Source organism: Canis lupus, chromosome 1 (assembly GCF_048164855.1).
Source record: "Canis lupus baileyi chromosome 1, mCanLup2.hap1, whole genome shotgun sequence".
NCBI lineage: Eukaryota > Metazoa > Chordata > Mammalia > Carnivora > Canidae > Canis > Canis lupus.
Genome location: NC_132838.1, coordinates 18,140,688 through 18,155,357, shown reverse-complemented (window position 1 = coordinate 18,155,357; position 14,670 = coordinate 18,140,688). Strand labels below are relative to the sequence as shown.

At 43.5% G+C, this 14,670-nt stretch overlaps 1 protein-coding gene across 1 annotated transcript in view; it reads left to right on the top strand.

The window, feature by feature from the left end:
• The window catches only part of MALT1 (MALT1 paracaspase), a 60,914-nt gene continuing 46,244 nt past the window's right edge, over positions 1–14,670 (top strand). The window contains exons 1-2 of the mRNA XM_072773865.1: positions 1–314; positions 8,065–8,231. Of these exons, the coding sequence (XP_072629966.1) occupies positions 1–314; positions 8,065–8,231 (481 nt within the window). The remainder of the gene's footprint in view (positions 315–8,064; positions 8,232–14,670) is intronic.

Sequence of the window (14,670 nt, the reverse complement as noted above, 5' to 3'; positions counted from 1 at the left end):
ATGCGGCCGGCGGGAGGCGCGGCGCTCGCGGGGTCGCTGTGCGGGGAGCTGCTGCAGGCCCCGCCGCAGGCCCCGCAGGCCCCGCAGGCCCCGCAGGCCCCGCAGGCCCCGCAGGCCCCGCCGCCCCCGGGCTCGCAGCCGCCCCCGGCCGCGCCCTCGGGGCCGCCGCTCCCCGCGCCGGGCGGCGCGACCCTCAACCGCCTTCCGGAGCCGCTGCTGCGGAGGCTCGGCGGGAGCCTGGACCGAGCGCCCGAGGGCCGGGGCTGGAGGAGGCTGGCCGAGGTGGCGGGGAGCCGGGGGCGCCTCCGGCTCAGGTGAGGGCGGGGCGCGGGGCGGCGGGGGCGGCGGGGGCGGGGAGGCGGGCGGGCCGGGTCGCCTGCAGGGCCCGCGGGAGACGCCGTGGGGGGAAAGGCCGAACCTGGGACTCGCCGCCTCCCTCCATCAGACCGACCTCCCGGGGCCCCTCCTCGCGGGCCCGAGGGACGGGGCTGGACGCAGCACGGCGGGCCTCTTCCCGGGCCCGGAGCTGCCGCCGTGGGGTGTCGGGGCTGGTTTACACCCGGCAAGTACCGAGGACCCCGGAGGGGGCTGCCCGCGCGTTCCGGCTGCCGCCCGCATACCCGGGGTGGACACCGAACACGAAGCGTTAGGTATGCTGACTTTTTAAAAAAGAGTAATCCGTTACATGTTCACAGAAGTGACGTGTTCTTCTTTTTTGGAAAAAGAGGCTTTTCCAAAACAGGCAAAAAGTAGTTAGACAAGAGGCATTGCTTTAGGTTGGGAAGGTCCCTTGCACGTCGGGTCCCTGTTCCGTGTTGCTGCCTTCAGTGGGCCGCGCTGTATCCCGGGCCCTGTGACGCCGGATGCTCCAAAGTGTACGTTTCCTCCGAAGGTAGATGAAAACGGTAAATAGCATCTCAGTGTTCCTGTGAAAGACCGTTTTGACCTTGCGGTGCCAGGGTCCCAGGAACTGCACGAGAGATGCCCAGACCACACTTTGAACCGCTCCTCTATACCGTTGTTGGGATTTTGGTCTGCCTGGGAATCCCTGAGAAGTTCTTGTAACTCCTTATGTGACTAAACCTTGGCTTGTACTGTGATTATTTCTACGCTTTTGATGAACTCCTTGAGAACAGGAGGCATCAGTGAAGATTCTGTGTTCTATGCGTGGAACCTGTCTTAGGCACTTTGGAGTAAATACTTTGGAAAGGGGAGTCATTCATTCACAGTTATGTTTGTTTTCAGGGCCTATTATGAGCTGGAAGTTCCAGAGGATAAAAAGATGACAAATATTTTATTCCTATTCACAAGGGCCTACCTAGTAATGAACTGTTATTCTGGGGCATTCACAAATAACATGTCCAAAACGCTGTGTGGGATGTAATGATAACAATAGGTTATCATTTATTGAACACTTAGAGTATACTAACGCACTAAGCATCTCCATGTGTTATCTACTTTAACCCTCACAACAACCTCGAGTTTCAGAGTTTGGGGTTAAACTGGGGTCATGATGATTTAGGGTTCTTTGGCCACATGTGAGGTTGGAATTAAGAAGTGGTAAACTCACAAAGTTGAGCGGACAGATGGCACAATTTTCTTTTCCGGGGGAAAAAAAAAGAAAACAAAAAACATGCTTCTTTTAGGGAGAGGTGGTTGTGCAAAGAAAAATCCAAAATACTATTACATTAGGTCCATAGGTTTCTGAATTTCTAGACTTAACAACAGAAAAGTGTTTTCTTCTTTGGAGATCAGATCATCAGATCTGGGATTGGTTAGTTTGTGATTCGTATGCTAGTTAGAGAAGGCTCTGGACTCTGCTGAGGAGGGCCTGGGAATGAGGACTCCTAATTTGGCAGTGGAGGAAAGAAAAGAAAGGAAGGCCCTGCGGCTGAAGAAGCTTGGCTGATGGAATCAGAAAGTGATGGATACCTGACATCACACACTCAGTGTTCCTCCCCAAGCCTCCAGTTGGGTTTTCCCAAAGGCTACAGAATGGTTCGTTTGGCAAACTAATAGAAAAGTCTGAGGCCACATCTCTGATGAAGGTAGAATGGAGAGAAGGGCAGCAGCCTCGCAAGGGGTGACAGGCAACAAAGTGCATATATTCCTAGAACCCGGCAAATTCCAGGGTGGGAGGTCTGAAAAGAAACGGATAGGGAAAAGAAAGAAAGAAAGAAAGAAATAGATGGGATTTCACCAGACTTCCAGGTTGGTGAAGATTAGTTCAGAATAGGTGAGTGATGGTGGGAGTGGGGGCACCCCTGCAGGCTGGGAAATAGGAGAACATTAAAGTCATATACTTAACAAAATCAGAATTAAGTTGGCATAACAGAAGGAAACTAAGGGGCTGGAGAGTGACATCTGAGGAGCAAGGTAAGCTGGGGACGCTTTCTCTATGTAAAACCAAAAAAAAAGCTATTTCAGAGTAATTTCATACTGGTGCTAGAAGAGCATCTATGATAGCAGAAAATCCCAAAGATATTTTTCTCTAGTGTGAGATCGAGGAATTAAAGTGTGACGGTCCAAGTGGACCACAGTTCCCATAAGGATGTGGACTTTTTCCCTAAGGTCTTCACAGGTTGCCTGTTGTTTCTTTCCACTTTTTTTCTGACTCTATACATGTTTCCTCAAATAGATGAGAATTTACTGAATCAACCACAAGAGCCCATCCTGAATGGTCTCTCACGGATTAGGAATAAATGTCTTCATATGATTCTGGGTGACTCAGAGTCCATCCAGGTTTACGCTTTAGTTTCCCACGACCGTGTGCACACGGAAATGCCCTAATTACAACCTCAGCCCTAATTCCACTCCTAACCACCCTGCTACTGAACAGCCTTTGCTGTCAGTGCAGCTAGATGCAGGTTCCGAGTGTCTTGGCCAAGCTACGTAAACTGTGTGCTGGTGTGGGACCTCGGAGCCCGGGAGGTGCCAGAACTTTCAGGAGGCTCTCCTGCTGCCTGGACTCCATGCAGAGAGCTTGGAAGGGGGCTGTGGGATGCGGGCCAAGGAGACCCATCACAGCGCACCTGCTGCACAGAAGGCGTCTTCAGCTGCAGATTTCTGCCCTCACACAGTTATAAGCCTGAGAACCTGTGAAAAGCTGAAACAAATTTCTCCTGTCTCTTCAGTGTCAGAAATTTGGAGTGCTGTAGGGTTCAGGCCTTGTGTCTCCGCCTACACGTCCTCACCCAGTCCCCTTCTTGGTGTATCCTTAAGTCTCAGGGTGGATTACTCGGTTCCTATCTTTGCTTTGAACCCCCTGGATTCGTTAAGCGTATCACCTCCAAAACTTAGCACATCTTCCTCCACAGCCCTCTTTCTCATGCAGTTTTCTTTATCTCGGGAAATAGCGACTGCACCCCTCCGATCGCTCAGGCCCAAAACTTCACCATCAGCCCCGACTCCGCTTTTACACAGCACATCCGTGTTATCAGCGACCCTCGTCTGCTGTACCTCCTGTGCATCCGGAGTCCAGCCTCTCTCACCTGGATCATTCCAGGAGCCGCCTGCCTTCTCCCACTTTGCCCCTGCCCCCAGGCTGTTCTCAGCATGGCAGTGAGAATTATTACTACTTTTAAAAGGTTCAGTCGAGTCTTCCCCTTCTTCTGCTCAAAACCCCTTAACTGCTTTTCTGTTTCAGGATAAAAACACCAGTTAGCTAACCACCTATCTCTTGGACGCTGTTGTCTTCCTTTCTTTGCTCTCTGCACACTTGCTTTCTCGCTTTTGACTTGAACACGGGAGGGTCTTTGTACTTGCTGTTTCCTCCATCTGAGATAGTCTCCACAGGTGAACTGACTCCCTCCTTTACCCCTTCAAGTGTTTGCTCACAAGTCACCTCCTTCAATGAGGTCTTAAGTGATCACATTATTTAAAAACACCCAGTACGTCCACTCCAGCATTACTTATTCCCCTGCTTTGCCTTTTTTTGCTCCAGAGCACTTATGACCATTGGATGGACACACACACACACACCTCTCTCTTTGCCTGCCAGTGCATGTGTGTGTGTATATATATATGTAGTAGTAAAATCCAGGCTGATAGAGAATTTTGTCTTGTTTGCTACAGTATCCTAAAGAACCTAGAAAAAATGGTTGGCCTATTTTAGATGACTAATGAGTAGTTGCTGAGTTAATGAATAGAGATTTCAAAGAGTAAATGTTCCAAGAAGAGAAGCAAAAGAACCTGAAAGCGGGGTCATGATTTGTACCCTAAGGGATGCATGATGTGTTTTATTTGGGTATATATTTTTTTATAGTGAAGATAAATAACTTTTTCTTAAAAGCAAAACCCGTTTGTTTCGGTAATAGTCTTTCAACTTAAATGAGAAATTCCAAATTAGGGCTGATAGAAACCACTTCAAAGTATAGTCTTACAGGAATGTAACTAAAAAAGGAAAGAAACGGTCTGGGTATGTAGAGGCATCATCTTAGCTGAAAGCCAGGGCCCATGCGGAAAGTCAGTAAAAAAGGAAAGGAGATACAGAATCTTGTTTTTCTCCCGTGCCTCTTGTATTGGAAATTTTTGTCTACTTCAGCTTGGCCTCTTTCTTCATTTGGAAGAAAGAAGTCAAACTGTTTTTCTCTTTCTTCTGTATCAGTATAAACATCAAAGCATCACTTGGCTGCATTTGATGAGATGGCTTCTGAATTTTATGTACCAGATTCTGACTACCTTTCTGAATCATAAAATATATATATATATATATCATACAGCATCCTTGTTTTTATAGATCTTAATTCTAATTATTTAAAAGAATAGTAATCCTTCTATTGTCTCTAATACTGGTTTCTTGACCAGGGTGTTACAGGAACTAATGAAAGGAAATTTTACAGAATAGAGGACCAGCAGGCATCCATCCCCAGCTTTCATTGTTGCTGTCATCATAGTCACCATTATTCCATAAAAGAAAGGACACTTTAACACTAAAAATATAGGAAAGACCATCTTGAAGTAAAAGGCGGTCATTATAGTCCTTATTTTTATCATTTTACCGTGGACTTCAGATTATGCTGCCACTAGTCTACAGTCCAGATTTTGGGAACAGTTGACCTATGTAATGATGAGTCACATTTAACAAAAATAGGGTATTGAATATACACATAAATCTGAGACACTTAGAAAGGAAAACCTAGTGAATTTAGAGACAAGAGGCCTTGAACAACATGATCGGGATTACCAAACTAGTAACTACTTAAAAACAGTTTTAAGGAAAACCTAAAACAGTTTCAGAAATCAGCATAATTAGGAAATTAATGCTCTTTTAATATCTCATATTTCTACTGCATAATAAGAACTCCCTTTTTTTTTTAAGATTTTATTTATTTATTCATGAGAGAGAGAGAGAGGCAGAAACACAGGCAGAGGGAGAAGCAGGCTCCATGCAGGGAGCCCGATGCGGGACTTGATCCCGGGATTCCAGGGTCACGCTCTTGGCCGAAGGCAGGCACCAAACCGCTGAGCCACCAGGGATCCCCCAAGAACTCCCTTTTATTGAATGCTCGTTTTTTGCCAGTCACTGTTCTAAGTACTTCTAGCATGGATTATCTAATTTAATTCTAATAATCCTATGAGATAGATGATCTGGGATTGAAATTATTTTGGTTGAATACATTTTTTTCCTAAAGTTATGAGATTACCAACTTCACCACAGAATTTAAAACTTTGAGTGACCATTAATATAAATGCTATGGTAGCCTTTTAATAAAACTGATCAAAATGAATGTGGATTAAGAATATTCAGGAGCACCTGGGTGGCTCAGTTGGTTAAATGTCCAACTCTTGATTTTGACTCAGCTCTTGATCTCAGGGTCATGAGATTGGGCCCTGTGTTGGGTTCTACACTGGGCATGGAGTCTACTTACTTACAATTCTCTCTCTATCCCTCTCTCCCCCTACCCTACCACCCCCTGCATGCATGGGCACACCTGTGCACCTGTGCGCACTCTCTCTCTCTCTCTCTTAAACAAAAAAAAAATTCCAAGTCATATAAAAACTTGCTCACCATGCATCTGGCACAGCTGTGATACTGTTGTATCTGACTCCTTCCATCTAGTCGTCCAGCCTTTTTAATTATGATTGAAATTCACTCCATAATCATTCAGATACAAATAATGAATGTGGGCAAGGCAGATTTTAGGTATTGAGGGGTTTAAAATATGGGGTTTCTGTTTTCTAGGAGTACTACGATCTGGTTAGGTAGAGAAGACATGCCTATGAAAGAAAAGCACACAGTTTTAAAGCAAAATTGTGTTAATTGAGACATAGAGAACAGAGGTCTGCAAACAACAGTCCCTGAGCCAGATTTGGGCTACTGCCTGTTTTTGCAGTTTATGAGCTAAGATTGATTTTTATATTTAAAAAATTGTAAGACAAAACAAAAGCCAGGAAAGAAAAACATGCGCTAGACTGTATGGCCCATAAAACCTAAAATATTTTCCCTCTGGTACTTTACTGAAATTTGCCAACCTTTAATATGTAAGATAAGCACCATGAGGCAACTCTGACGTGTGTTTGGGGGACTTGTGTGGTCTGGGTGAACTCCACAGAGACTCTACAGTTTATATATTGGACTATAATTTAAATTGGCAGGAAAGGGAGAGGTCGCTGCAAAGGTGTGTGAGGTACGAATTCTGCAGTATGTCATGGAGATTATCTAAAGGCTTTGGCCTTTGTTGTTGGTTATGTCTCTTTGGGAAGATTTTGGGGGTTTTTTTTGTTGTTTTGATTGTTTGGTTTAACTTTCTTGTTTTTCTTCTCTTGAATGTTTCATACTTACGCTTTCTCTTCCTATGAAATGGTTGAAGTCCATACTTCTTGTCCTGTTATTTATGACTTTCTGTTGTCTGACCTTAACCTGGCTTTCTAACCTTGTATATGCCTACTGAGCACAATGACATTGAAAAGGAAATGGTATATGTATGTTAAATAGTGGTAGTACGTGATGTGATGAACACTGGGTATTATACGCAACTGATGAATTATTGAAAACCACATCTGAAACTAATGATGTACTATGTGTTAGCTCAGATTAAATTTAAATAAAAATTAATAAAATAAAAATTAGTGATAGTTAAAAGAATAGTTTTAACAAAAGGACAGTGAGACAGAGAGTAGGTTCTTTGGGACAGAGGTCAGCAAACTTTTTCTACAAAGAGCTAAATAGTCCATGTGTTTCAGCTTTGTGGACCAACTGCTCACCTCTGCTGTTACAACGGAAAGCAGCCATCCACCACTGTAAATATGTATGTGAACGAGTGAGGCTGTGTTTACAAGATCAGGTGGCTGGGTGGGTTTGACCCACAGACCAGATTTTGTCTTGCCCCTGTATTAAGGTATTTCTAGATGCTTAGAAGTACTTTGAATGTTAGTAGTACTGCTAGTCTTAAAAACTGTTGAAAAAAATGAGGACACATAGTAAGAAAAATTTGACAGTACACAAGAGTTTATAGTAAAAAGTGAATCCTCCAGCTGCCCTGGCTCTCCTCTGTAGGAGAATTACTACTACTGGCTTCTTGGCTATCTTGTCAAAGTTAACTCTGTACATATAAGAGCAAATATGTATTCTTACTAATAAAAATGATATCATGCAGAACAAACACTGTTCCTTATCTTTAATCATATTGAATATATATGTAAGCACACTACTTTGCTAATACAAAATACTGTATATTAAGTTTTTTCATTTTTCAAAATGCCTCTTTCTTGGGTCATATTATACTTTATAAAGGCAGAAGAATGAGTAGAGAAAGGTATCTGGTCTTTCTAATCAGTATTCCCAAATTAGATAAAAATTTTTATTGACATCAGAGCCAAACTTCTATCCTGTTTCAAGATTTCTCTCATTTTCTAATTTAGTAGTCACAGGAGCTGAGTTGGAGAAGGGCATAAAGAGGAATCCTCTATGATGGCAGAAGAAGGAAAGGACAGGAGCATTCATAACGTAAATAACTGCACCGGTGACTTACAGTTTATCCCTACAGAAGTTCATACCAGACATGTAGCAGGCATATCATGTTGGAGAATCCTGTTGACTTGAATTAAATCTGTTGTTTGCAGTTGTCTGGACTTGGAGCAGTGTTCTCTTAAGGTCTTGGAGCCTGAAGGAAGTCCAAGCTTATGTTTACTGAAGCTGATGGGTGAGAAAGGTTGTACGGTCACAGAACTGAGTGACTTCCTGCAGGCTATGGAGCACACGGAGGTTCTTCTGCTTCTTAGCCCCCCAGGTAGGTTCTTCTCTTGGGTCTGTTCTCCAGGAGTTTGTGTAGACAAACGTAGAGGAAGATCTCTCATTTGACAATGAATTGTATTAAATATTTTTGGAAAATATAAACATTTTTTCCTTCCAGGTTGAGACTAAAGAACACATGAAAAACAAGTATAATGCATAAATATTTATTGGGTTGTGGTTCAAAAGCATCAACTATAGATGATATTTTGGGGACTTGTAAAACCATTTGGATTTAACAAGTGTATTAGATATTAGGGAATTATCATATGATAATGGTATTGTAGCTCTATAGAAGAATGTCTTTATTCCAAGGAGATGCATGCTAAAGTATTTAGGGGATGGAGCACCTGGCTGGCACAGCTGGTAGAGCATGCAACTCTCACCTCAGGGTCGTGAGTTCAAGCCCCACGTTGGGCGTGAAGCCTACTTAAAAAAAGTATTATTTAGGGGTAAGATTTCTTTTTTGTTTCTAGAGATTTTTATTTATTTGAGAGAAAGAAAGCAAAATAGAGAGCATGAAGTGGGGGAGGGGCAGAGGGAGAAGGAGAAGCAGATTCCCTGCCGAGCAGTGATGTGGAGCTCGATCCCAGGACCCTGAGATCATGACCTGAGCTGAAGGCAGATGCTTACCCTACTGAGCCACCCAGGTGCCTCTACGGGTAAGATTTCTATAACTCGTGTTGAAATAGTGTAGCCAAGGCTCAGTCAGTAGAGCCTGTGATTCTTGATTTTAGAGTTGTGAGTTTGAGCTCCACGTTGGGGGTAGAGTTTACTTTGAAAGAGAGAAAGAAAAAGAAAGAAAACAAAGAATCAAAGAAAGAAAAGAAAAGAAAGAAGAAAAAAATGCAGCCAAAAAAATAAGTATATATTAATATGTAGACAAATGAGATAAAGCATATATAATAAATGTTTATTGTTTAAGTATTTCACCAACATGATGCTTTTGAAATGTTGATTGATTCAACCGTGATTTTTCTTCTGATCATACCAATATTGAGAGATTTTTCACTTCCAGGGTCAGGTGTGAGGAATAGGAAACAGCCCCTTGTCTCCACAATGACAGATAAAGTTGGTCTGCTGCAGCAGTGTCAGGCAGGAGAAACCATGTGATCTAAGTCACTTGATGGCACCAGCACCGCAGACCTTCTCTCTCAGGGGTTTGGTTCACCATTATAGGTTCCACTAGAAGCAGAGAAACCAGTCAAGATTGAGAGGTCCATGGTCTAAGGACTCATGCTCTCTATTTTACATGGTTTTGATGTATGCAGTTTTTATTACATAACCGGCTTATTTGTGATAATGTTTTGAAGTTAACATGGGGAACCTAAAATTATAATTTAGATCTTTGTCAGTTCTGGGGTTCCGGAATCTTCTAACTGAAAAGTCTTGAAGCAGGTTGGGCTTCAAGAGAGGCTGAGGACAGCCCTGTTTTCAAAGAATTGGTTTGTTTTCATCTTTGCCCCTCCTTTCTTGTTTTTGGCTTCCTTCCAAGAGTGACTTTCTACATAGTTGCAAGAGCTCTCCTGACTGTTCCTTGCATTCATCTTTGTTCCAGCAAAAATCATAATAAGATTCACTCTTGCTGGGATCCCTGGGTGGCGCAGCGGTTTGGCGTCTGCCTTTGGCCCAGGGCACGATCCTGGAGACCCGGGATCGAATCCCACATCGGGCTCCCGGTGCATGGAGCCTGCTTCTCCCTCTGCCTGTGTCTCTGCCTCTCTCTCTCTCTCTCTCTCTCTCTCTCTCTCTCTGGGACTATCATAAATAAATTTAAAAAAAATTAAAAAAAAAAAAGATTCACTCTTGCTAACTAATTTCAATGACATGCTTGTCCCTACAACTGTCACTGTGGCGAAGGAGATGGAATGTGCCCATTTGCTGGCTTAGACCCAGGAGAGAAGTTGGGTTGAGTCAGCTTTCCAGAAACTACGTGGATTACCAAACGAAAGTGGGCCAGCATAATATGCTGAGGAGGTAACTTAAGAGTCCGCTACAAATGGAAAGGACCCTAGATTATAAGTCAGGAAACTTAGACTCTTAAGATCCTCCTCTGCTTCCCGAGGCCTAATGTAGATGATATAATAGGTCTTCTGTAAATGCCTCGTTTGAGTTACATGTTGTTTTGGATGCTTGACATCTGTTCCTTAGCCTCTTCATACCAAGAGGTATGGGGTAGGAGTAACCACTGTTAATGCAGCCCTTCTAGATGAAATCATTGTCTGTCACCAATCTTAATAAGGTGACATTTGTTAACTTTTATATCCCCACTCCCTGGACTGTTACCCAGGAATTGTGACCATTGAAATCTGCCAGTTGGGGCACTCAGCTACTAAGTTCTCACACTTCATAGAAGCAGGGTCTCTGAAAACTTAGGAAACCTCTCCAGGAAGTAAATATAACTTCTATATCTCATTATCTTTTTTCAGTAAGTACACTAATTACTGTTGGTTGCCAAGTCTATAAAATGAGAGTAAGTCTTCTGTACTTGGTAGAGTTGTAGGAGCTGCATGAAGTGATGCTGTGTGGAGTTGCCTCTAGGCAACCACAGAGGCTTCCCATCTCATTGGTTGTGGTGGGATCACTGGCCTAAGATCTCGGGCTTCCACGTTTTCTGTTTCCCACGAGTGACACTGGGCTTTACTGAAATTGAGTCCTGTGTTTATTTATGTGTAATGATCTGCCTAAAATTTTTGACAATATTTTATATTTTGATTTTTTACAAGCCAGCAGCGAATTACAGAGAGAGCCATTGGAGATGGCTGTAATAAGGAGTTTCTCTGTTTTTCTGAGAAACTGAGTTTCTCTTGTGTATTTGTTTTGGTAGCCCAAGAATAGTGGGGGCAGCATCCCCCTGTCTCTAACTAGAACGATTCCCTTGATTAGGAACCAGCCTCAGAGGTCCCTCACTTAGGATGGACTCTAAGCCAAGTGTAACTCACCCTTAAATTCTTGCTCTCCATGGGCTCTAACACAATATATTTTCTGAAGGAACCCCGTAGATTGAGGTTTCCTCTCTTCTACTTTCTTTCTAATTGGGCTTTTTCATAGCACATGGATGGCTCGCTGCTCCCTATCCTCAGTATATCTGGCCTGTACTTTATGTTACAGAAATCACCTATAGTTTTTGCGTGTGGATGCTGTCCATGCCCATTTCTCAGCACTGATGGCTTCCCTATTTTATTCTTTTGATCATCTCTGTGGGAATTGGAGGGAAGTGGGAGCGTTAGTGAGTGTGCTGAAATGGCTTGAACCAGAAGTCCACAATGATTTTTAGACCTTTATTTTCTCGTTAAAGCATCAAAAATTCTGATCCCAAAGCAACTGACATTGGCATCTCTGTCCTTTGCAAATGTCGTTGAGCCTCGATGTGCAGTTCAAGATGTTCCTGTTTCCTGTTGTTTTTTTAAGTGAAAACATTTTGAGTGTAGATTATAGGCTCCATCAGTTATGTAATTATGCAGATCACACAACTGCTGCCAAGGAAGTAATGCCCTGGCCCCAAATTAGTTAAGCAGAGGCCAGACAGTAGGGGATAGTTAGAATTAACATTTTATATATGGGTTTCGTTAGATGAATCCCAAGGTTCCAACTCCAGTTCTGTGATGTTTCATTTTGTTTCCTTCTTTATATAAAAGTTAGATCACGGGCAGCCCAGGTGGCTCAGTGGTTTAGCACCGCCTTCGGCCCAAGATGTGACCCTGCCTGTGTCTCTGCCTCTCTCTCTCTCTGTGTCTCTCATGAATAAATGAATAAAATCTTTAAATAAAAATAAATAAAAGGTAGTTGACTGGGTGGGGGGATGGGGTACTGGTGATGGGCAATTGATGGGATGAGCACTGGGTGTTATACCATATGTTGGCAAATTGAATTTAAATTTTAAAAAGAAAAATAAAGATTTAACTGAAAACAAACAAAAAAATACTTCATTCTCCAGACATACGAGAAGACTCTGGCCAGGGTCTCCTCATCTGCCACTCCTCAAGTGGCATTTTTGCACTTGCCCCACATCTTTTTTGTCTTTAACAAAGGAGCCAAGGGGCACCTGGGGGGCTCCGTCAGTTAAGCATCTGCCTTCGGCTCACGTCATGATCCCAGACTCCTGGGATGGAGCCCCATGTCTGGCTCCTGCTCAGCGAGGAATCTGCTTCTGCCTTTCCCCTCTCATACTCTATCTTTTTCTTTCTCACTCTCTCTCAAATGAATAAATAAAATCTTAAAAAAAAAGGGGGGGCAGGAGCCAAGATTGTTGAATATTATTCTTTAATTTCCAAAATACCTTGAGTTCAGAACCATCTTATCTTTACAGTTCTGTGAAGGAACAAGAGCTCTGCTATTATGAACATTTAAATTTTCAAAGTGAGCAAACATTTGTGTGGAAAATGAGATTTCCAGCGTTTATCATTTAGCCAGAGTCAGAGTTATTGACAAAAGCAGATTAGAGCCCAAGTCTGCTGACCCCAACCTGAACTCAGTGGCATTTCCATCATGCTAAGAGATTGCTGGGTCATTCCAGAAGCTTGGTGATGAATTATTCCTCCAGTTGCCTCTTTGACCTATGGACTGCAGTTCTCTTGTCCTTGCCAAATTAAAAAGTACTCATACCAAGGGCACCTGGGTGACTCAACGGTTGAGCTTCTGCCTTTGACTCAGGTCATGATCCAGGGTCCTAGGATCGAGTCCCTCATCGGGTTCCCCGCAGGGACTCTGCTTCTCCCTCTGCCTGTGTCTCTGCCTCTCTCTGTGTGGGTCTCATGAATAAATTTTAAAAATCTTTTTTTTTTTAAAGTCCTCATCCTAGATCTCATTTATAAGGGATTTTTTTGATTGTGCGAGTGACAGAAATTACTGAAAGGAAAATATCAAGAAGTGGAAGAAGCAATGGTGGTATTGATGGGAGCAATGACAAAAGGAGGAGGAAGAGAGAGGGGAAGGGAGTGATGAGGTCCGAAGGAACGTCTCTGTGGAGCTCTTCAGGTCCCTGGGCAATGTGGGAGCAGGCGGGGTATAATGAGATAGGTGTAGACAAGGGGCAAATGTCAACTGCCTTGTAGGAGGGTCATACGTGGACATGCTTTGGTTGTGTTGCAGGGAAATTATTGGAGAAAGAGAAATGGTATTTATTCTGGGACAGTATGAGGCACTTTTCAATGAAAACTTAGACATTTTCAGAATAACTATGAAAGAGTTTTAGATAGAAGCTGATGGAGAGAAATGTTTGGTTCGCAGCCTCTGAAGACAGATGTGCCATCGTGTATACAGTGGATCTGTTTCTGGAACAGCTGTTTGTAAATTACCTCAATATTTAAATACATCCTGAGAGAGGCTAACTTAATGGGGAGCTGTAGTGAATCCTTCTGTCAAGTCAAGAACGACCCTAATTTATCTGCTTTGGAATTCCAGCAGGGTTTTTAATCTTACTGTTCGGTATCATGAATCTGTGATCAGCACAGGTGTGTGTTGGACGCACGATCCTCATGTTCCATCGTACCTAGTTCAGATTCTCCCTGGCTTACAGGAAACCAAGTAACCTCTTTGACTTCTTTGCAGATGTTATCTGAAAATAGGCTTGTTTGTCAGGAAACTGTGCATTCACCCTTTAAAATAGAACTTTCATTTGTGTACCTTGGTACACCCTCCATAGCCCTGTGCCATCTTCTTTCCTTACCTTTGTTCAGCACCTTCTGACTAGTGGGCGCCCCGCGAGGGCGGTTACAGGTTGACCATGGTTCCCTGCCGCACAACACTACGTGGGAGGAAGGAAATTTGTGTGGTGAAGGCATGGGAGGTATTGTGACTTCTTGTCTTTACTACTCACCAAGGGCGGTTTCCGAATCACATTGTGCCTTTCAATTCTCAGTCTTTGAAGCATTAAGTTAATAAATACGTGTATTTATTCGCTGGCTTATTGTAGACTAGGCTACTGAAATTGATGGTGCAGGTGTAAACGGAGCTTGAATGTACATTAGAAATCATGTAGGCTTGTCTCCCACACAAAGGAGGGACACCTTTTAGGACATCCTGGCCGTATGGATCCTTTGTCCATTAAAGTCATTCATTTCTTTGTAAGACACTCTAGGGAGAAAGCCTTTTAAGTTCCATCATTCTTGTCTCTTGTCTCTTTGTATAATAGGAGAGAATATTTGCCGTGGTCCATTTATAAGCACTGCCATGGTACGAGACATTGCACTCTGCCTGACATTCTCCCTTCAGTAAGAGAGGCTCACTGTAGCAGAAGATTAGCATGGGAGGTGCGTTAAGGATCACTGAAAGGGGGGCACCTGGATGGCTCAGTCCGTTAAGTATCTGCCTTTGGCTCAGGTCATGATCCCCAAGTCCCAGGATTGGGCCCGCATCAGGCTCCCTGCTCTGCAGGGAGGCTGCTTCTGCCTCTCCCCCTGCTCCTTTCTCTCACTTGCTCTCTCAAATAAATAAAA